Source organism: Centropristis striata, chromosome 13 (genome assembly GCF_030273125.1).
Source record: "Centropristis striata isolate RG_2023a ecotype Rhode Island chromosome 13, C.striata_1.0, whole genome shotgun sequence".
Lineage (NCBI taxonomy): Eukaryota > Metazoa > Chordata > Actinopteri > Perciformes > Serranidae > Centropristis > Centropristis striata.
The window spans coordinates 18240809-18264887 of record NC_081529.1 but is presented as its reverse complement, the minus strand read 5'-3'; the positions used below and the strand labels follow the sequence as shown (position 1 = coordinate 18264887).

The 24079-nt window shown below is 40.7% G+C and overlaps 2 protein-coding genes across 2 annotated transcripts in view; one reads left to right on the top strand and one right to left on the bottom strand.

Annotated features, from left to right (window-relative positions):
- Positions 1–348, bottom strand: part of septin12 (septin 12) — a 76567-nt gene extending 76219 nt beyond the window's left edge. Inside the window, exon 1 of the mRNA XM_059348048.1 lies at positions 153–348. Coding sequence (XP_059204031.1) covers positions 153–207 — 55 coding nt within the window. The 5' untranslated portion in view covers positions 208–348. The remainder of the gene's footprint in view (positions 1–152) is intronic.
- On the top strand, positions 313–22930 carry LOC131983374 (NACHT, LRR and PYD domains-containing protein 4-like). Its single transcript, XM_059348095.1, has 10 exons — positions 313–490; positions 17055–17115; positions 17299–17691; positions 18467–18557; positions 18685–18913; positions 19142–20942; positions 21047–21220; positions 21358–21531; positions 21668–21714; positions 22063–22930. The coding sequence occupies exons 1-10, from the start codon at positions 313–315 to the stop codon at positions 22668–22670; spliced, it is 3756 nt and encodes a 1251-aa protein (XP_059204078.1). The 3' UTR covers positions 22671–22930.
- The last annotated feature ends 1149 nt before the right edge of the window (positions 22931–24079 follow it).

Genomic DNA, 24079 nt, shown 5'->3' with positions numbered 1-24079 from the left:
CCCCAGGCTGCTGTATTCAGCCCTGATGCAGACACGAGTTGTCTTATAGAACAGAGAAGGTGAAACAGCCTGAAGCTGCAATTACATTTAGTTTTATTGCGTGCCAACAAAACAGGCAGCAGTAAAGTAATTCAATATTACAGCCTACATACCTTCAAAATCTGATAAAATCCCTTCGAGATGGTCATTCACGGAAAGTTCCGACATCCTGAGTGGCTCCGTTATGCCCCTCAAAGCCAGATAAGCAAAAATTGAACCCTCAAGAAAACTTGTATTCCCTGTCGAAAAACAACTAAACTCGTTCTCGTCGATATGTGCGGGTATAGGGAGCAGACTCGGCTGAGCTGTGTCCTGTCCTCGCTGTTCTCTCGATGTTGTATGTGTCCAACTCCAGGAGCATCAGCGTGTCGGTGGCCCAGCCCCCCTGCCTGCCCGCCCGGCCGCCTGCAGCCTAGACCCGGGGTGACAGGGGGCGGGGGACGGGCGGCTGGTGGGCGGAGCCGTATGCAACACCTGGAAAAAATCCTCCGTCAAATTTCTCTTTTCTCTGCTGTCTGTCTGTCCTCCCCCCGGCTGCTGGCTCCCCTCTGGCCAAAGGCGTCAGAAAAATCGAGAAGTATCTGTCTGTTCAGAGTCGACTGCTGGATTAAGCTGCAGAAAATCCCAAATACTCATGAAGTGATCAACCTTTCCCATTTAAGATGCAACTCATTGTGAACTGTTACATCATTAACTTGTTATATTTGAATTATTATTTGCGTAGCATAATTATAAGAAGGCAGATAGCCAATGTGTTTTTCTCCGTGTTTTCAGTGCAATTTGGTTTGTCTTCCCACAGAAGTTATCATGTTTAGGCTTTGTAGCTCAAAGATACACGCCTGCAAGAACAACACACACGCGCGCGCACACACACACACACACACACACACACACACACACATTGTGTATCACAAGACTTGGACAGCTGTTGGCCTGTCCATTTAATTGGTAACTGGCCAATAGAACTCGGTTTTGCGTGTAAGTCCAACTACTGTAGAGGATGAAAATGTGAATTATTACAGAGACCGCGGCTCATTCTGACTGGGATCCTGAATGAACAAAGTAACAATAAATTTGACTTGTTGCTATATCAACCTGATCCAATTTAGTAACTACTCTCAAAGCAGCTTTCAAACACATCTGGGGGGAGTCAGAGTGTGTTTGCACTCAGGTAGCACACTAAATCCCAGCTGAAGAACACACACACACACACACACACACACACACACACACACACACACACACCAGCCTCTGTGCAGATCATGAAAAGCCACTGTGGCATTAATCCTCCCTGGTTCAGAGCCACTGGGCTAATGAGAGCCCCCCTGACCCCCAGTCGCAATATGAGTGTGTGTGAAATGTGCTGGCTCTGAGATTTAAGTCATATGGGTTTCTCTCTCTCTCTCTCTCTCTCTCTCTCTCTCTCCCTCTCTCTCTCTCAGGCTGCTTAATTGCCCTGTTTCCTGTGATATGCTCGATAGTCCTAGATGGTGCATCTGTGTGTATATACACAGTGTGACTACAACCGTGTGTGTGTGTGTGTGTGTGTGTATGCGTGTGTGTGTGTGTGTGTGGGTTTGCTCATGCTCCGACTCGCCTGAAGGAATCTTCTTGCACAGTGCTTGATGTCTGCAGTGAATTGTCAGGGCCAAAGAATTCAGGCACTACATACCAAAGCAATTTAGAAAGCAAAACTCATAGACACGGTGGAATATGATACATGAAACATAGCATTAGTTTTAAGGTACATCTCCTTCATGTTTTTTTACAACCTGGTTGCCAGTTTTAGAGTCTTTGCCATCCTTTATCTTGCCTCTATCTCTGCTCTGCCACGTGCCATGTGCATGGGGGTGAAGAAACACTGGGATTGTGACATTTATTTCGGCCTCTCAGTGTCAGGGCTAATCCAGGGTTTTTGTTTTCTTAAATGGACAGTTCACTCCCCAAAAAATTACATACTTTTTCTCTGGCTTCGTTAGAGCCATTTTGTATATTGTGGAGAAGTTGATAAATAATTCAGATTTGATTCATAGTTCTTTATTGAGGTTGTAGGAATGCCTATTGGTTGGTAGTAAGTGCACTCTTCTTTTTGGCTGAGAGGTGTGTAACGTCATAATTGCGTACTTTGTTTAGGATTATGGAGACGAGGAGAGCACACAAGTTTTTGACCGAGCTCATAATTATTATTATTTTTTGGAATTGCTGCAGTTTATTGTTTGACATGCTCAAACGAAAGGTTTTCAATAAACCATAAGAAAGAAACTGTGGATTTTTTTCGGCTTAAGACACGCGTCAACTACATCCTCACGCTCCATAATTGAAGTGTGCGTTTTAAAAGTAAAACTAGACAGAGCCACACTAACAGGCTTGTAGTGTTATTTATCACTCAGTTTTGTGAGTTTCAGAGTGTTGAGTTATAAAATAGAAATAAAAAATAGAGAAATTGATTTGTGACTATATCTACCTTTAGCAATAATTTTAGTGTATCTCACCTCATACATGGTCACATAGTAATAAATGTTACACAACAGAAACTGTATATTGGATCTACTGTTCTATGGAAAGGATAGAAATGTGATTCCCTTATAACTTCAGCGTAGCCTCCGTTCCCCACACCAGCACTGTCCCAGAGCTCCATGCAACACTGACAAGGCATGTCAGTCAGGACAGCCCAACAATATCCAAAGCTTTCAGCATCACAGGGTGAATCTCATCCACCCTTGGTGCCTTGCTGCTGGGAATTAACTACCTTGGTGACCTCTGCCAGGGATATTGAACAGTCTTCCCCTGAGTCTTCAGTCTCCTCCTCCTCCTCCTAAAAAGTGCTCTTTCTCCCCAGAAGTTTGGGTCCGGAGCCAACGGTATGTGTGGAGGTGAGGCCGACTATGTCAAGCTGGTAACGATCCACTGCAGAGCTAGTTTAGCACACAGTGCCACACACAAGGTGAAATTACTGAGAAAGACAGCAGTGGAAGTGAAAAGCTTTATTTTGCCAAGCAACAACATTCAACGGAAAATGGCACAATCTGTCAATAACAATCTCTTCTCCAAACAACAAAACTAACCAGACCCCCCGGCCATGCTTGTAACAAAAACATAAGACATGTGGAGGGGACTATACGCAGAATAATCAATTAATTATTGTGAATTAATTAAATTAAGATTATACATTAAATCTTAAATTTCCTCGTTTAAAGGGCACCATTGTCTTTGAAAACAGTATTTACCAGTTAAATTCAATGGATTATTTGACTGCAAAAGTTATGTCTCATAACTGAAGTTTGCTCGTTCTACTAATCAGTGACCATGAATTTAATAACTACACTCCTCATGCCTAAATCCAACCAACCCACACCAATAAAGACAATGAGTACTGGCTAATCTGAAGGGGGCAGGCCATTACTAGAAAACACTGTATGTAAATATTTTCTCAATAACCATGTAGGAAAGAAGTGAATGAATGGGCACTCTTATCTTTTGTGGACCCATTTTGTTATTAAAGCTGATAAGACAGCTGGATTCTTATCTGGAGCACCTTTACAGTGCATAAACAGCTGCTCAGGGACCTTGTAAAAGATCATAATAAATTCCTTACCTCACACACACTGCACACATACTGTACAGTTTGTATGGAAAGTGCATGTTTAACCATTTCACATATCTGTCCAATCTATCTGCTGATGTGAAGATAACTACACAGTGTGTGCTACCAGTTAATTTTCAGTTTTAAATACTCTAATTATTTAAAATGCACTGACAGCTAATGATGATGTGCTACCATCTGAGGTACGAATATATTCAAGGTGGAAGCTGAATTATCTTTATTAGTAGCACTGACACCTTAATATTTTGTAATCAAAACAAATAGAGCTCCTTTTTTAATTACAATTTATTTTAACAGAATATTTGTATTGTAATTCAAAAATGTCAAATTTTATGCCTGTTACTGGCGCGTTCAGATTGCAAAAGAAACGTTACAGAGGCGTAAATATCATGGCTTGAAACATCAGTCTGAAAGGGGCGAATGATAAAAAAGATTTGTGAAGCATTAAAGACGTGCCTTAAAAGATCAAATTAATCCTCTCAAAGATATTCATTTAAATACAGTACACAGTTGTATTTTACTTGAGTATTTCCATTTTATGTAACTTTATACTTCTACTTCACTACATTTTGAGGTGAATATTTAATTAATTTACTCCACTACATTCAGCTGACAGCTTTAGTTACTTTTCAGGTCAAGATTTAACATAAACATGACAAATTTAAAGTGATTTGACATTTGTTGGCATTAAACCTCATAACAGTATGTTCATAAGATAAAAATGAATCATACCTTAAGAAAAATTAAAATGCTGCTTACATAAATGCATCAATAAAAACAATACTATAATATATTTGGAATATTTAATCTGAGTGGGTCCATTCTGCATAATAAGTAAGTAAGTAAGTAAGTTTGAATGCAGGACTTGTAGTGGAGTAATTCTGCAGTGTGGTATTAGTACTTTTATTTTAGTAAGAGATCTAAATACTTTTCCCACCATGAAGGTATGTAAAAGATGTTGTACTTGAAAAAATAAAAAGATAAAAATCAGAATCCCTCCACATGTCTTTCACCAGAGTTTGATTGACATTCAGATTGTGGGCCAGGAATGGCTGTCCATGGCTTACTCCTCTGACAAGACAAACAAACATGGCAGAGGTTGAGCCATTATGGTGGCGGTAAGAGACAAATGCACCCGGCCGTCCACATGATAAAAAAGGGTAAATTAATTAGACCACCTGCTTCCATTGATCTGTGGTCCAATTCTGATGCTGACAGGCCCATTTTAGGCCAAAAGATCCCAAAAGATAAACTTTTATACATCATTAATGACTGTTCACTGTTTATGAAGCCTAATGACAAATGCAAATATTCTAACTAATAATTCCAATGTTGGCTTGTTGGCTTCAGTTGGATCTTATCATAACCTTATGAAAGTTTTTTTAAAGCTGAAAAAGCTTAAAATTGTAAAAATCAATCATCATTTTACCCTCAAGTGGTTCCTGGAGGCCACCCAAGGAGATTAGCTTGCATGCACTGGGAACCTATCATTTAACAAGCAGTAGTATACAATTTTTAGGTTAATATTCAAACCCTACTCAACCCTCAGTGTGTGCCGGTATTAATGGCCCATTCAAAGATCACTGCAAACCTTGTGCTTTCCTCAACACTACACAAATAAATGGGATTGACTCTTAATAAAATGGTATCACCCTGAATGCCTGACTTCATTTCCCACACTAATCCTCCAGGAAATTCTCACACTGTAAGTGTGTGTATATATTTGGCCTGACTGGAACTTTTCTCAGCTCAGGCTATAGAAACACCAGCATTAGCATGAAATGAAGTGTGACTTCATGGCCCTCATTATGGTGAAGTACAGTGTCTGTATGCCTGCAGCAGCATGAGTGTCTGTTTACCCTCAGTAAATAATTCATGTGTTCTGTTTGTTGTAAATAGTGGTAGTGTAGTTTCTACAGTGATTTTTTTTAGGTTATATGACGGGATGAAAAAGTAAAGACATTTGGTATAACTGTTTTTATCATGAAGAGCGGGGCAGGTGGACTTATATGCAGGAGTTGGTGTAGGCAGGATAAAACTGATCAACGGAACAAAAAACCAAGGACCCAACAAAGACTGAACTGAAAACCAGGGGGCTACTTCTCATAACTAGATAGCAGATTAAGCTGGGACTTTCCAGTTATCCTATCTGAATTTTGATTTGGTTTTCATGGAAGCAGCAAGATACTATGAAGATTCATTCTGTGCAGGAGGCCTGACAAGACCAGGTTAAGCATTTTTTTTGTGATATTAGATTTTCATCATGAAAATAACAAAAAGATGCAGGATATATGCGCATAATTTACATGGTGGTAATACATGCGCAAGAAATTTACCATGAAGACTCATTACAACCACTAATCCAAAATACTTGAGTAACATATTAACTGCCACTGCTCACATTATGAAAAAAGTGTGCATCTACACCTCAATTTGTAACAATGGCAGGGAACTCCTTGCATGGTATAATTATGATGGTTTTGTTTAAGTGCAGAGGTTAGTCAACATATTTTTAGGCTACAGTCAGTCCACAATTTCAGCCCATTATCTCGAATATGTGTGTAAATAACACTTGACCTGAGACCTTATAATTATGTGCAATGCATCCACCGAATTTTGCGTGCATATGATACATGTCCCATGTGATAGTCGGCCTTATAACTATTTCACATTTACTTTTTAAAACTGTATGCCTTAAATCTAGAGAAGTAGTTTTGTAGCCTTTTTTTTATCAGCCAACCTTATAGTGTCCTACTACTAGTAGGGTTGCGATTTTTTAGAAATGCTCGTGTGTATCATATGCATGCAGAATTGTATTTTGGCGTATACATTGCAAGTAATTTTAAAGGGTAAAGTCATTTGTATGCTGTTTTGCCCACATATTTATATAATCATATAATTATTATCTCCTGGAAACTGCACACCCACTGGTCTGAATGAAATGAAAAATACCCATAGCTATTGTTGAAACTGCCTGTGCAAGAAGGAAAACATACTTCTCCATTTAAACCATCATTGTAATTTCTTCTTAATCGTAACCAGCACTTGACTGACAAGAAGATAACAGGATTTACCGTGGGTGCTGAGTGCCCAACATTTTTCTCCAGATTACTGGAGCTTCTAAAGGCCTTCTGGCTCTGCACATGTTGGTAGCCCACCTCAGGTTCTGTCTAGCTGAACGTTCCTTGGATTCTTTCAAGAGTACCTTAACAAACTCTGAAAACCTTGTTTTCGCTGACCTCCAGTGGTTTAACTTCTCACCTTGCTGCAGTAAGGTACAGGTGTACCCGAGGCCACCGTGACATCACTGCTGGATTGGTCCTCTGTGAAACAGGCTTGCCACTTTTAACCAGAAGTCTGCAAACGATACCTGCCAGCCTGGTGCTATAGTGACTTTTAAGGCTCTGTTTGTTAAATATCGTGTGTTTTGCATTTTGAACCAGGAAAACTGGTAAGGACCATGAAGACTTATCCTCAACAACAATCTGATAGTTTTAGAAGCTGTCCACAGCTAATCTGTCATACCACTGGACCAATCAGCCTAATACTTTCTGTGCACATTTATGACTGTATGGTTAAGGACCTCTGTATGATCTGTAAGCCTACATGGATGTAGATGATGAATACTTGAGGTTGAAGGAAATTTTAGTTCTTTCTATAGAGGAGGTTGATATTACTCATACATGTACAATGATAAGCGGATACAACGGACAGCATGTATATTCAAAAAACATTTCTTCATAAGACAAAAAGTGTGTGTGTGTGTGTGTGTGTGTGTGTGGTTGTGTGTCACCAGGTGTGATGTTTTGCCTTCTTCTCAGGTGGCGATTCGAATGTCAGAGGTCAGGACACACCACATACCTGTTCTTAGAGTCTCTTCAGGCTGAACCCACAGGCAGCTGAGGTCAAAGGTCAAAGGTCATCTATTGTCAAACTAACTTGATTTGACCTGATGGAGAGGGGAGGGTTAAATGTGCATCTGGGTTAAGTTTAGAGTGAGGGCAGTGTTAAAGTGGGTAAAGGTCAGAAAATGAATTTTGTCAATGAAGGCCTATGTAGTCCACTGTGTGTGTGTGTGTGTGTGTGTGTGTGTTAAAGTTAACTGCAGGAAAGCAAATACCAACAGCACCACTCATTTTTTTCTGAAAGACTTTGATTCAAAGAAAAAACACCATGACAGATTTAACATGCTGCGTTATTGATTTGTAACACAGTAAAGATAATTTTATAAGACTGTAAAACAGAGGTGAACCACTGTTGCCCAGGGGGAGCTGTAAAAAAAGCATTCCTTCCTCAAAATACTCCCAAATACTGTACACTGCTGTCAGGATGGCAGATGCTCATAAATCAATTTAAAACTAATATTAAAACAAGTGCTCCTTCTCCTGTACAGGTTATTGTCCAGGTGGTATTTCATATGAAAATGTATTTTTCAAAGCATATCCTACCTCCAAAATATATACATTAATGACTCTTCAGGGGCCATAAATAATTAAAAAGTCAGAAAATATGTTCTAGTTAAAGAAACATTTAGTTATGAATAATGTACAAATGAGAAAACACAGTGAAAAACAATAATTTTGGTTTGAATGCATTATATGAATACTTTTTAACACTTGTAGTATGATCTGACTATTTACATGGATTATAATTAAGGTGAAGGTTTGCATAATGTATGATCTCCATTCTCTGGGAGAGTCACACAGTATGGACTGAATAAACAGTGACGCTGTGCTGCCCTCCAGTGGATAACAGGATACTCATCATGTATATGCTGTATGATTGAGGGTGATGGGTTGCACAAATTAAATCAACAGTAGAAACAAAAAAAGTGAAAACAAAATACATCCACATGTGAATAAAATATTAACCTTACCTGTTCGAAGCTGAAACTTTACTCCACACTTGCTCTTTCTCCAGAAACAGGAAGTGTATTGTTTGGTTTATTCTCCCCTGCTAACTTAAAAACTGTCTATATAGACAACTAAAACAATATAAAAAATTAAAGTTTAATGTAAAAATGGCATCAGTGGTGTTGCCCATATAAAGACTCAGTGCAACCTGTCAGATTGCATACTTTCACAGGGACACTCACACAAAGACACACACCAACACACACAATCAGATTGACTTGGTCTGATGGAAGATTACGTTGGTGCTCCTTTACTTACAAGACCTGCTGAGGACAGAAGAAGCTGCACGCTGGTGAAGTTCATGGCTAAAAGTTAAGGAAGTGGAGTTGTGATTGGTTGAAAGTACCTTGTAGTTGTAGAACGCTTGAATTATAAATGAGCATGTGATTGTTTAAAGCTGCTAATGGCCATCTGTGTAAAGAAGCTGAGGTTAGTTTGAATGTTGAAATGCAAGTGTAGTGGGGTGGCTGTGGCTCAGTTGATAGATCGGTCACACACTGATCGGTTCGATCCCTGACCATAGATATCTATGAGAAAGGCTAGATGGCTCGAGGCGGAGTCCCCATACGGCAGCCATCTTACCACAGGCAGCTCGCCCACGCATAACATCAGTCTAAGGTGCATGTAGCATTTAAATAACCAGAGTTTGATTCATTTTAAACCAATTTTCAAACGGTTTGGTTTGTTATATCCCTGCATACTCAAGAATAATTTTAATACATTTTTATATAAATTATTCTTGAGTATGCAGGAACATAACCACAACTTCTGTTTTTCTGACAATTTTTTTCTGTTTTTCTGACTTTTCTCCCCCATTTTTCTGACTATTTTTTTCTGTTTTTTTATTCAATCTAGAAATAAGCATGTTGAATACTTAAAATAAGAAATAAACTCTTAAAACAAGATAAATTATCTAACACTTCTAAATCTCAGGTGACACTGAATGGTCGTCACTCTCTACCATCTATCTGTCCATAAACACAATGTCTCCCCACATCCCTAAAGCCCTTCCTACTATCCCCCATCGACCCTCATCCTTTCACCCCGGACCTCAATCCTCCCCTCTTACATCATCTTGCCTCTGCATCCTGAATATGTGTTTAGCTTTCCTGCACCCAAATCTGTATGGGGTGGTCTTTGTTGGTGAAATCAACATTTAAAGATGATTTTAGATGTGAATAATTCTGGAGATCAGATATACAATATGTCAAAGCAATAATGTAAAGCTTCATTATTAACTTATTGTTCACGTTTACTTCTACACATCTCTGACATGTGGTAGTTTAGGAAACTCAATCTGCTTTTTTTTAATACTATATAGGAATTTCTAATAGGTATAAAGAACTTACTGAAAATGATTTAAATTATTTTAGAGGAATCTGCAGGTTTAAGGACTGGCGTAAAAAATGACTTTGTGTGAAAGAAGAACTCATTCATTCAATGAAGAATGAAACAGGACGCACTTTATGTTTGTGGCAGCAGAGGGTGTCCAATCTTCCTCCATGACGAGCAGCACTGGTCATTTAGAGGAGATGTCAGCTCCATGATTCAGTCATTATTCCTCAAAACAGTCACCAGGACATTAAACAAGACAAACTCTCAGTGAGTCTTTCACAAGGGAAACATTTCTGTCAAACATCAATACCAACTACACTTGACTGCAGTATTTAAACGTTGTGCTGGTTTATACTTGTACATCAGAACCGTGTCATGGGATGTGAAGTGTGTGACAGCACAGAGCCTCACGTCTGCAATCCTGCAGTTAATTTTAAATAAACGGCATGCTTGTAAAAAAGAAACTCCTGCACTTTATTCTGTCGGCTATGAAAAGCTTCTGCTTCAGTTCATGAAAGCCCTGATCTAAACTACAGAATCCAGTCTGTTGTCAGAGCAAGTCCTTGCACGTTGTCATGATTTTTTCCACCGATGCTGAATTTGATCCTGAAAGACTTTTGTTCCTGTGAACGCAGCTCAGACTGAGACTTTCGTTGATGCTCCTTTCCTTCACAGACCTGCTGAGGACAGAAAAAGCTGCATGCTGGTGAAGTTCATTGCTAAAAGTTGAGTAAGTGGAGCTGTAATTGGTTGAAAGTACATTGTAGTTGTAGAAACGCTGGCATGAATGATGAGAATGTGATGCTGACATACGAATATGAATACAGATGCTGCTGGGAAAAAGTTGTCTGTCTGTGTGAGGAGGCAGAGAGAAAATTAGGTTAGTTTGAATGTTGAAGTGCAGGTGAAGTTGAGTTCAGTCTGATCTGGGGTCAGTCAGTTACTGATGTGGAGCAGAGAGTCGAGCACTAGGACCCAGCAGGGATCAGAAAGCTTGCTGCAGTGAAACACACCTGAGAGTTGTCCTGAGGACACACCGGTCTGCTCTCACCTGCTGCTTTCACTCCACTGCAGATCACTGCTTCTGATTTGATACACAGTGAGTCAATTTTTCTTGTGTTTAAATGTGTTTGTGTTCAAAAAGTTTATCTCGCATTGATCACCTAGGTCCTGTTCTGATACTCTGATAAATAATGAACTTAAATAATGATAACCAAAGTCCCATATCAATAGACGTGGTTGAAGGAAATTTGAGTTCTTTGTATACAGGAGGTTGTTATTAGTCAGACATGTACAACAATAAATGCATGTATATTCCACAAAACATTAATTCATAAAACAAGAAAAGTTAACAAAACACACACAGTCTCTTATCTAAGCAGTGTGTGTGTGTGTGTGTGTGTGTGTGTGTGTGTGTGTGTGTGTGTGTGTGTGTGTGTCACGAACGCCCAGTTTTGTTCATGTTAGTCAGATGCAATGAAGGAAAACCAGTTTTCACTTCTGAGAAAAGAGGGAGGAGGTGAAATAAGGATTTGACTCCCATGAAGCCAAGTAACCCTGACTGCAGTCTGCAATTCGGGGCGGAGCTCAACGGACGTTGAGCTGGAGAGTATGTTACTCAACGGCACCACTTATTGAAGACAGCCGCGAAGCACCCTTCTATTGTTATTATTGGCCGCATATAAACAAATAAGGAGCATATTTACGTGTTATCAGAATTAAACATAAATACATATATAACAAGATTAGATAAACTATTAGATAATGTAATAGCAGGGATACCACAGCAGGGAATTCTATGGATTTACAGCAGCAGAGAGGGATAGTGCAATACAGTTTTTCTCAGTCGCTTTGGTGCATTTCTCACATCACTATTGCAATTAACATTTGCACAACAGTTAATACATTTCTCAAAACAATTAGTACAAACTGCAAAACCTAGTTGCAAAAGCTTGTCACTTACTCAAAATGGACAGTTCATTCCTCAAAAGCAAGTATTCATGTCAATGAAATTGTCAGTGTCATCAAGATGAAAAGTCCTGACACCATGTTTATGAACAAGATAGTCAAATGGCTCTGTCATGTTTTCATTATGACAGTTTATTCTGTAAATGTTTTTCAATGCAAAAAAGTCAGATCTTGGTGACATACCTGAACATGCTCAAGGCAGCACTTTATATTATTTGCACAGCCATTTGAAAACTACAGTAAAGTTACACATTACTGTATTAAGTGAGGTAACTGAGTACAACACACTGAATATGTATGTTTCATATTTTTATTGCATATGCTCTTTTCAATTCTAATTTGTTTACAGCATTGTGCAAAAGGAAAAAACACCTTTATTCAGAACAAACATAAAGTCCCTTTGAGTTGAGCTGTGCACAGTACAGTGTCACAATTTTGTAGAAATGGTCCACACTATGTCCTGCAGGGTTCATATATGTTGTAAAGTGTTTATGGGTTTATGGATTCAGCTCTGAGTGATTGTAGAGAATTGGCTTATCATTGGTTGCAACTAATGCTTCACACAGCCCTTCTCATCAGTGAAAGCTGAGATTCACCTAAGAGAAATGTATTCAATTCCGGAGACATTTTGAGTAAAAAATAAAGATTAAAAAATATATATAAAAATTTGCTTGACAGATTTTGACAACTAGTTCAACATTTTTTATGTAATGACTCAAGCAAAGAAATGAGGACTATTAGTTTTATATGGAATGACTATTCAGCATTCACAAGTATAGTTAATTTTGACTGACGTGACATAAGCAGTGATAATGTTATAAAGCAGCCGAGAGTTGTATGAAAGCAATTAATGCATGTCCAAAAGCATTTGTAATTTGTTGTAAGGAATGAGGAAGTGCTACTATGATGAACACAAATGACTAAATGTTGTGGAGGTTGAACTATATGTTGTGCAAATGTTAATATTGATGTGAGAAATGCACCAAAGCGACTGAAGTTTGAAGCGGCATTAAAACTTAAAAAAGTTGTTGTCATTCCCATTTTCATCATGCCAAAATAGTTTGCATCCTTTTGAAATCTAATGTCGAGTTGCCTTTAGTGAATTCTAGTAAAATATGGGTCATTGTTTATTTTGATAATTGTTAAAACTCTATCTATCCTAATTTATAATGCTATTATACTGTATCATTTGAAACATTGTACTTGTACTGGAAAAATTCTGTCAGACACACTGACAAGGTGAATGTGCTTTGTACATAAGGTTATACTACTTACGTAAGAGATCAAAGACTGAGGTGACTGTAACATCATCTTTATGGAACTGAACACAATTAAAAATCAAAGATAACATATTAAAAAAATAACATAAATAACTGAAATAAAAATCATAGCAAAAACCCTCTATTAAACAACATAACACACTACTAAATTCAAAAATCAAAGCAAAAAAGTCGTTTATCAAGCAACATACTCATGAGATTAAGCTGGTGCTGCTGTTTGGTCCTGAGGGGCTGGGGCTACTGTGTGGGATTGAGTGTCCGGGGCTGGGGCCACTGGGTGCAGTTGAGGGTCCTGGTCCGGGGCCACTGGTTTGGTTGAGGGGCTGGGGCTGGGGCAGATCACTGAATGTTGATGTGATGACAGATGTTTAATGTACTGGGATCTATTTATGATAGTAATGGTGCAAAAACAACAGTGGAAGTGTGTTGCTTTCCTGCAGTTTAATCCACACTTTATGATAGTGAACTCTGAAAGAGTGGAATAACAGTAAAAACAAGTTTATAAAGTAAAACAAGGTTATACAATTAAGTTGAACACAATGTGCGCAAATTGTGGAAAAATAGGTCAAATCAAAAATATGTGTAACAACATTCATTTAACAACAAATATTCATGGCATTCACCATCTTAGCTGACATTTCTATATGTAACAGAGTCAAAAATGTACTTTCATTTTAAAATTTGTGTATTTTTGAATTTTATCCTAATTTTATGTTTTCATTTACCGTTATTTTCTTATTTTCATTTTGTTTCCCTGAAATGTCCCTTTTTGCACTTCGTCTTTCCTGTGCCTCCTGGGCTTCCATAGCCTCTCCCGTCCATCCGTCACAGTGCTGTTTACACTGATGAGGGTAAATCGTGTTGGAAGTTGCTGCTGCTAGTGATGGCTGATCGAGGCTTTGTTGAAGCTTCGACACTTTATACAAAACATGAGTCATTACTCGAAGCTTCAATGACACACAGTGCTCCAGTAGGACATCTAGTGGTCAATAAAATTAAGTGCAATCGAGACGTGTCATTGATTGGTTCATGCATTTGTTTTCAACTACACTAGATGACTGTATGCTTTGAGTGGATACAACAACAATAATATTCTAATGTGGCGTTCCGGTGGCTCACACTGGTAGAGCACGTACCATTAAGGCTGAGTCCTTGCTGCGGCGGACCCGGGTTCGAATCCGGCCTGAGGTCCCTTTTCACATGGGGCTGGTGCAAATACAGATTATATTATGGAATTTGGCAAAGAATGTTTTGGGGTTCATTGGTAAAGAGGTTCATGGGTGCGTGGGGAAAGAGATTGTGCTTGAAAAACAGGGCACTGACTGTGCTTGTGTAACTTGTTATGAATTTTTATTTAGAAACAACAGTTTTTCCACAGTTTTGGGATTCAAGCGGTTTCTTCTTTTCAATACAATTTCCCCAGCCTTGGAAATAACCTGTTCACACGACACGGATGAAGCTGAGGTGTATAAGAAATGTTTAGCAACTTGATAAAGATTGGGATATACAGTTTTGTGGTTTGCCCAGTATGTGAGCAGTTCTGAAGTTCTTTCTAGTGGAGGATCAGCGAGGTAGAGGTTCACTTCCACAATAGTGTTGGTGATTCGGTGACGTTCGAAGCACTTTGCTGCTTCGAACGTCACGAGTCACGTGACCAAACCATGCCTCGGCACAGTGCTTCGGGACGTTTGCTTCATGAGCTACCGCGCATGTATAGGAGCTTCAAGTGTCAGCGGACCATCACTAGCTGCTGCTATATGTTAGTAGCCTGGGTATACCCATACTGCCTTGCGCGCTCGAATTTCATTTCGAACCTCCAGGCAGTCTGGCAACCAGGGCCGTTTCTTAGCCCTGTTTTAGGGATCCAATCACAGAACGGGGAGGGACGGCAAGACGATGACGCTTACTACTCGGCAGACAGAAGCTTGTAGTTTTCTTACGGATCCAACATGGCTGCAGCAGACGCGAAACTCTCTTTAGCTGTAGATGGTGTTTTAAATAGTTTAGAGCGAAAGTTGAAAGGCGAAAGGTCTCTTGGCGGCTCCGCTGTCCCCCGGCTCGTAGCGAGATCACCAGCGTTACGGTAGCGGGGCTAATAGCTAATAGCCCCGCTACCGTAACGGTAGCGTAACTCCACCGCTATTAGAGAGAGAGAAACCGCAGCAGCTTGTTTATTGCCCATAAAATCAGTTGATGTGTGTGGCTGAATAACATGAGGGGGAATAAAGCATGAAAATAAATAATTTTGCAGAAAGCGAGAACTGGAGAAGCAAAGCAGCAAGCAACACTCTCTCTCTCTCTCTCTCTCTCACACACACACACACACAACAAACATCAATTTCTGTCGCTCTACTACGTCATCTGGTATAAGTGATACGATTGGCTAAGAGCTACCTACAGACGTTTTGATAGACATTCTAAGCGCCCAATAAACGGCTCCAGAGGATGGTAAACCACGCCTCCTCTACGGAGAAATGAACGACTGATTTCCAGACTAATCTCATTTGTGATTAGTCTGGTGTTAGCCAGGCTAATATGTTAGTGTTTTCACTGTAAATTAAGTTGTTTATGTTAACCCGTCATATATATATATTATATGGCCAGGACTCTTTTGTAAAAGAGATTTTTAATCTCAATAAGACTTTCCTGGTTAAATAAAGGTTAAATAAAAAAAAAAGATATATATATATATATACTGTCAATATATTGTATTGTCACACAGATGTTTTGGGCGGTTCAACTGTTAATATTAGTTCAGCAGAAGTTTTTATTTAATTCTTTTGGCGCTGGTTTTTACTACGGCAGGTCGTCTGGTCATGTGACCCACATACATTTCTGCATTTAGTTGAATGCTGTCATTTTTTTATATGTTTAGGGAGCAGATGTGAAGTGCAAACCAGAGGCAGCTCAGTATGTCTTAACTGTCCTCTGCAGGTATGTGTTTTTCTTTTGTTAGATGTTGATGTAATTTTCGTTGTCTTTGTCTGTTTATCAAGATTTAATGCACTATATTATTTTGGCCAGTAGGTGGCATTGTTTTTCATTGTGTACATAAGGTTTTCATGTTTTAATTTAGTGTTAAGTGTTAATTTAGTTTACACTGATGAGGGGAGCAGATGTGCAGTGCAAACCAGAGGCAGCTCAATGTGTCTTAACTGTCCTCTGCAGGAATAAACAGTAAAAAGTGATTCCTGAGACCAGCGTGTTTGTGCCCGACCCACATCCGTTACATATATAATCATGTTACTATGTGTAAGTATTTTTTAAATCAGTTGGGACTACAGACAGCGCCGCTTGATCAAACTCCAATTGGCCGCTACAGTAATCACTGATGTTTTGCTAACGATTGGTCTCATGGGTGGTCCAGTAATTTAGGTAGTTGTTCATTTTAACTAAACATCATACACTGTATAATGTGAATGTTACAAAGTCAATTATGCACAAAGACAGTCTTACTTGCTTCCATGGTTGATCAAAGTGTGTGCCGTGAAGAATGAGAGCATCGGAGCTAAACGACTCAAGTATCCCAGCTTCTCAAATGACTCCACCGAGCTCAATGTTTGGCTCCACTCACCTCAACGTTTGGCTCCACCCAGCTCAACGTCCGTCGAGCATCACTCCTCAATACCTCATGTAACTGCTGAGGAGTGATTAAGTCGCAGCCTAGACGCCAAATCTAATCTATGTTTATTGTCCAATAAACACATTTTGTATCATGCAAGTTTTCTGACTGAAATGTAAGAAAGTGATGAGAAAAGGCCCTCAGTAGTTTTCTAACCGCTTCTATAGTCTTAGCAACAGTCCAACAAGTCAAAGACAGTTAGCTGATATTTGTACAGGATAAATTAAGTGAAGGATAATTGAAGAATGCTTGTACTGATGCTTTCTGCTCTGCTCTCAATGTTTCCCCTGCAGATGAAGGCAGAAAGTCTCTGGCAGTTGATGTCGATGTGAATCCAGCAGCAGCTACAAAAAGGTGAGATGATCAATATTGGTTGATTGGACTAGCTGCCGCTGCATGCTCTGACTGGATACAGTAGACCTGGGGAAAAAAAGAGGAATATTTGAAATGATGAAGAGCTTTTTAAACCAAACCGGCAACCCTCCGGTTACAGACTGTTGATGATCAGAAGAACGTAACTGTCTTTGTTTGTATCAGGATGCTGGAGCAGAGCCCAGACTCCCCAGAACCTGAACCTGAACCAGAATGTGGACCTGAACCCAGCTGTGTGTCCATGAAGAGTGATCGGTCTAGGAATGAACCGGAGAACTTTAAAGTTGGACAACCTGGATCTGGACCTGAACCCAGCTGTGTGTCCATGAAGAGTGATCGGTCTAGGAATGAACCGGAGAACTTTAAAGTTGGACAACCTGGATCTGGACCTGAACCCAGCTGTGTGTCCATGAAGAGTGATCGGTCTATGAAGGAACCGATATACTTTAAAGTTGGACAACCTGGATCTGGACCTGAACCCAGCTGTGTGTCCATAAAGAGGGACCGGTCTGTGGGTAACTCTCTGAATATTAAAGTTGGACAACTTGCTGATGAAAGGTAAGAAATAAAAACTGAACTTTGTCATTATCTGACTTGCTCACAGCTTTATTGTAAAGGTGATCAATGTGATCAAATGTGGCACAGATTTGTGAGCTGTGAGTACCAGGGATGACCTGATCCAATGGAAAGATTTCAGCACCAATACTGACCTTATTATGTGCTTCAGGTATCACCTAACCAGGATGCATTCAAATAGTTCTCTGTTTTGTGGTGAGATGAAGTTAAGCTACTGACTTCCTGTATGTCCTCACCAATAAATGCAGCTTCTCTAGATATCTTCCAAATTTCCTCGGCTGTTTCAAAGAGGACACATTGTTGTCTCATTATTGCCACAGTGGGATGGAGTCATGGAGCATATCATACACATCCTAAATCAAGAACTTGACTTTCTCAGGTAGTTTGCTAATTTAAATGAAGTTTGTATTGACTATAGGCAGGCCAGCTGACAAGAGTTACTTGTGCCCGAGACAAGATTCTCTCAGCTGGAGGTTGTGGGTGTCTTCCTCAAGGGCACTTGAACAGTGAGGGACAGTTATATGGAGGGTTGGTGAGAGCTGTTTTGTCTGAACTGACTGAATACAGTGAGCTGAAAGCCACAAAAAAGTTCCAGACTGAGCCGTTGATTCTCAGTGGGATCAGAAGGACAAGTATTCCTTTATCACTACAGGGAGTTGTCTGATTCACTGTTGACCTTCAAACATTGTTTCCTTGTGGATCTTTACCTAGTGTGTGTCGCTGTGTGGACAGACATAATGTGAGCTCATTCTTCATGATTCCTCCACAGAGTGGACCAGGAGAGCTCAGAGGTTCCCGGTGCTCACTCTGCCCAGCAGCATCAAACACAGCTGGACTCCATATTTGTGGTCTGTATATGTACAACAGTTACTTTTACATCTATTCTGTTCAAGATCATCTCCATGCTGCACTGTTTAGACCAGTAGTCGGTTAGTTCGTCCAACATGGAGCTATTCATAAAATATTATGTTCCAGCTGCTGGAGGAGAACATCGTCACTTTTGTGAAGAATGAGCTGAAGAAGATCCAGAAGGTTCTGAGTCCAGATTACCCAGAATGCTTAGAGAGTCAGAGAGAGAATGAGGAGGTGTTGGAGGGTGAGGATGAGGAGCAGAGGAGGAGAAGCAGAGAGGAGTTTCTAAAGATCACACTTCACTTCCTGAGAAGAATGAAGCAGGAGGAGCTGGCTGACTGTCTGCAGAGCAGTAAGTGGATTTCTTTAAAATGTAACATGATGAAAGATAAAATGGAGGCAACATGGGCAAAGTTTACATTTCCAATCTCTGGGGTAAACATCTGCATCAGATCAGAAGCTGTTTGCCCTCAACTGATGAGCTGAATAAACTGATGGAGGAGCAGAAACTGTACAGTCACACTCACATGCTGCATTAAAGGATGCACTCACTGATTTCATCTGTTGTTTGTTCATTCAGTAACTTGTGCTGCAGTGTGCCGACGTAGCCTGAAGTCTAACCTGAAGAAGAAGTTCCAGTGTGTGTTTGAGGGGATCTCTAAAGCAGGAAACCCAACCCTTCTGAATCAGATCTACACAGAGCTCTACATCACAGAGGGGGGGACTGCAGAGGTCAATGATGAACATGAAGTCAGACAGATTGAAACAGCATCCAGGAAACCATACAGACTAGAAACAACAATCAGACAAGAGGACATCTTTAAAGCCTCACCTGGAAGAGATGAACCAATCAGAATAGTGCTAACAAAGGGAGTTGCTGGCATTGGGAAAACAGTCTTAACACAGAAGTTCACTCTGGACTGGGCTGAAGACAAAACCAACCAGGACATCCACTTCACATTTCCATTCACTTTCAGAGAGCTGAATGTGCTGAAAGAGAAAAAGTTCAGCTTGGTAGAACTTGTTCATCACTTCTTTCCTACAACCAAAGCAGCAGGAATCTGCAGGTTTGAAGAGTTCCACGTTGTGTTAATCTTTGACGGTCTGGATGAGTGTCGACTTCCTCTGGACTTCCACAACACTGAGGTCCTGACTGATGTCACAGAGTCCACCTCAGTGGATGTACTGCTGACAAACCTCATCAGGGGGAAACTGCTTCCCTCTGCTCGCCTCTGGATAACCACACGACCTGCAGCAGCCAATCAGATCCCTGCTGACTATGTTCACATGGTGACAGAGGTCAGAGGGTTCACTGACCCACAGAAGGAGGAGTACTTCATGAAGAGATTCAGAGATGAGGAGCAGGCCGGCAGAGTCATCTCCCACATCAAGTCATCACGAAGCCTCCACATCATGTGCCACATCCCAGTCTTCTGCTGGATCTCTGCTACAGTTCTGAATCTGTTGAAAACCAGAGAGGTAGGAGAGCTGCCCAAGACCCTGACTGAGATGTACATCCACTTCCTGGTGGTTCAGTCCAAAGTGAAGAACATCAAGTATGATGGAGGAGCTGAGACAGATCCACAGTGGAGTCCAGAGAGCAGGAAGATGATTGAGTCTCTTGGAAAACTGGCTTTTGATCAGCTGCAGAAAGGAAACCTGATCTTCTATGACTCAGACCTGACAGAGTGTGGCTTCGATATCAGAGCAGCCTCAGTGTACTCAGGAGTGTTCACACAGGTCTTTAGAGAGGAGAGAGGACTGTACCAGGACAGGGTGTTCTGCTTCGTCCATCTGAGTGTTCAGGAGTTTCTGGCTGCTCTTCATGTCCATCTGACCTTTAACAACCCCGGAGTCAATCTGATAGCAGAAGAACAAACAACCTCCCGACGGTCCAAAGTCTTCAGAGACAAACCTCAACTAAAACATCTCTACCAGAGTGCTGTGGACAAGGCCTTACAGAGTCCAAATGGACACCTGGACTTGTTCCTTCGCTTCCTCCTGGGTCTTTCTCTGCAGACCAATCAGACTCTCCTCAAAGGCCTGCTGACACAGACAGGAAGTAGCTCAAAGACCCACCAGGAAACAGTCAAATACATCAAGAAGAAGATCAGTGAAAATCTTTCTCCAGAGAGAAGCATCAACCTGTTTCACTGTCTGAATGAACTGAATGATCGTTCTCTAGTGGAGGAGATCCAACAGTCCCTTAGATCAGGATGTCTCTCCACAGATAAACTGTCTCCTGCTCAGTGGTCAGCTCTGGTCTTCATCTTACTGTCATCACAAACAGATCTGGATGTGTTTGACCTGAAAAAATACTCTGCTTCAGAAGAGGCTCTTCTGAGACTGCTGCCAGTGGTCAAAGCCTCCAACAAAGCTCTGTAGGTGCACACATCACCATCCAGAGCAAATGTAATTTTTATTCAGAAAAAAAACCTTCAATTGTTTGTCTCTGTTCTCTCTTGTTTTGCTGATACCTCTCCAGGCTGAGTGGCTGTGAGCTCTCAGAGAGAAGCTGTGAAGCTCTGTCCTCAGTCCTCAGCTCCCAGTCCTCTAGTCTGAGAGACCTGGACTTGAGTAACAACGACCTACAGGATTCAGGAGTGAAGCGTTTTTCTGCAGGACTGAAGAGTCCACACTGCAGACTGGAAACTCTCAGGTCAATATTAAATTATTCTGGAACAAACACTTGAAATCCATTAGTGTCTGTTATGATTACAATTTTCTAGTGTGTGTGTGTGTCTGTGTCTGTGTCTGTGTGTCTGTCTGTCTGTCTGTCTGTCTGTCTGTGTGTAGTCTGTCAGGCTGTATGATCTCAGAGGAAGGCTGTGCTTCTCTGGCCTCAGCTCTGGGCTCCAACCCCTCCCATCTGAGAGAGCTGGACCTGAGCTACAATCATCCAGGAGACCCAGGAGAGAAGATTATGTCTGCTGGACTGAAGGATCCACACTGGAGACTGGACAATCTCAGGTATAGACAGACAGGTGGACACTCAGGTGTGGACATGTGGACAGACAGCAGCTCCTACTGTGTCTCCATCTCTAACTGAGTGTTTCTGGTTGATGTTTATTGGTGAAGTTGATTGTGACTGTGTCTCTTCCTGCAGGGTGGACCATGGTGGACTGCAGAGACTGAGACCTGGTGTGAGGAAGTGTGAGTGTGTTTAAGCTTGATTCATCAGAACTCAGCTGCGCATGGTACAGCACATTTTTACTTTTTCATGACTGAAGTTGGATGATGAATTTCACTTCGGTTTTCAGTCAGTGTGGCTGGAAAACTAAAATTCAATCAATCCAGTTCAAATCCACCAATACCAAGAAAGTGGTGTATAAACAGAATGATTTCATGTCACATTGACTTCAGACCAGCTTACACATGGTTTTAGAGTCAGCTGCAGGTGATGAGGTGGAAATGAAAAATAGGCTGCAAGACCAAATCTTATAATAATGATTTTTCTTTTTGTTGATGATAACCTGCAGCTGTTTTGTGTCTCTCCATCAGATCTCTGTGAACTGGAACTGGACACAAACACAGTACACAGATTCCTCAAACTGTCTGACAACAACAGGAAGGTGACATGTGTACGGAAGAATCAGCCATATCCTGATCATCCAGACAGATTTGACTGGTGGTCTCAGCTGCTGTGTAGAACTGGTCTGACTGGTCGCTGTTACTGGGAGGTGGAATGGAGAGGAGATGTTTTTATATCAGTGAGTTACAGAAGTATCAGCAGGCGAGGAAGCAGTACAGACTGTATATTTGGAGGGAATGATCAGTCCTGGAGACTGAGGTGCTCTTATGATGGTCATTACTCTGTCTTGCACCATAACAGAAGAACAACAGTCCTCTCCTCCTCCTCCTCCTCCTCCTCCTCCTCCTCCTCCTCCTCCTCCTCCTTTGTCTCCTCCTTCTCCTCCTCCTCCTCTGGTAGAGTAGCAGTGTATGTGGACTGTCCTGCTGGCACTCTGTCCTTCTACAGAGTCTCCTCTGACACACTGATCCACCTCTACACCTTCAACACCACATTCACTGAACCTCTTTATCCTGGGTTTGGGTTTGGGTTTTGTTCATTTGGTTCCTCAGTGTCTCTGTGTCCTCTGCAGGTCTGAGAGTCTCTCCTGTGGACAGAAACTCTGCTGACTTTAATCAAAGTTCAGTCTGTTCACTATCACTCACACTCTGCACTGTGAAGCAGATCTGTCTCAGACCCAAACACAAAACATTAATTTGTCTGATTGTCTGATAGAAACACGTCCTGATGTGGTAACATCTGCCTCCTCCCTGGTGCTGTGATTATATGTGACTCTATGGGACACACTGTATAAAGTTGAAAGAATGTAAAGTCACTCAATGTTTTGGTGTATCTGTGTCCATGTACACATGCTGTAATAAACTCATACATATTGAAGTAAGAACAACTTATTCTCATCAAGTTATTCCTTTAATTAATCCAAGATTGACCTGAAGTGAAAGTTTTCCACATCAGTGTTCCTGTTCTGGAGACTTTGTTTAAATTCAAAGTCACATTTAGTTTTACTTTAATTCTGCTATATCCATCCTTAGATAAAGTCTCACAATCCAAGTTCCCATCGTCTTTCTTCATCTTTCATCACCACTTGGAGTCCGGCCCTCCAACTGCACCTTATATCATCTGACAGTCAACCATGTCTGACATTTCCATACCAACAAGTCTGGTATACTTTAACCCAAACTAACTAAATTAGACTCATACCTGAACCCAAACTAACTAAGAAAGAATCATACCTGAGCACCCAAACTGACCTATTCTTAACTATGACCCGCCCCGTACATCTTGGAGACTGTAAAAGCAGCTAGACGCTTCTGATATGACCACCACTATTCTAAATCAAACCCAAGTTCAGTATATCCCCCTGAGTGGTCTTTACTCTCTACCATCTATGTATCCATAAATAGATCATACCCCCTTCCGTCTGTCCCTCATTGACCCCTTATCCTTTCATCCAGGACCTTAGTCTTCCCCACCTACATCATCTTGGCTCTGCATTCTCCATAAGGTTCAGCTTTTCTGAACCCAAAGCTGTATTGAGGTGGTCTTTGTTAGTGAAATCCAAGTTTTAGGATGATTTTAGATGTTAATATTGCTTGAAATCACATATACATTATATCAAAGCAATAATGTCAACACTGATCACAATAAGTCACGCTTCATTTTTAACTTATGGTTCACTTTTACTTCCACACATCTCTGACTGTGTGGTAGTTTGGGAAACTAAATCTGTTTTTGTATCTATATATATACAGAAGAAGTTTAAACTAAACTACTGATGAGATTACGCTAATTCAGAGAGGTGGAGGATTTCCTAACAGGTATAAAGAACTTATTGGAAATAATTCAAATTGTTTTAGAGGAATCTGCAGGTTTAAGGACTGACGTAAAAAATGACTGTGTTAAAGAGGAAATCATTAATTCAATAAAAAATGAAAAAGGATGCACTTTATGTTTGTGGCAGCAGAGGGCGCCAAATCTTCCTCCATG

Excerpts from the sequence above, each read along its gene's own strand:
- LOC131983374 (XM_059348095.1), top strand. The coding sequence starts at position 313 with ATGTGCGGGTATAGGGAGCAGACTCGGCTGAGCTGTGTCCTGTCCTCG. Across the intron at positions 18,558-18,684 it reads AGCTGGACTCCATATTTGTG|CTGCTGGAGGAGAACATCGT; the intron begins GTCTGTATATGT and ends ATTATGTTCCAG. Across the intron at positions 20,943-21,046 it reads AAAGCCTCCAACAAAGCTCT|GCTGAGTGGCTGTGAGCTCT; the intron begins GTAGGTGCACAC and ends ATACCTCTCCAG.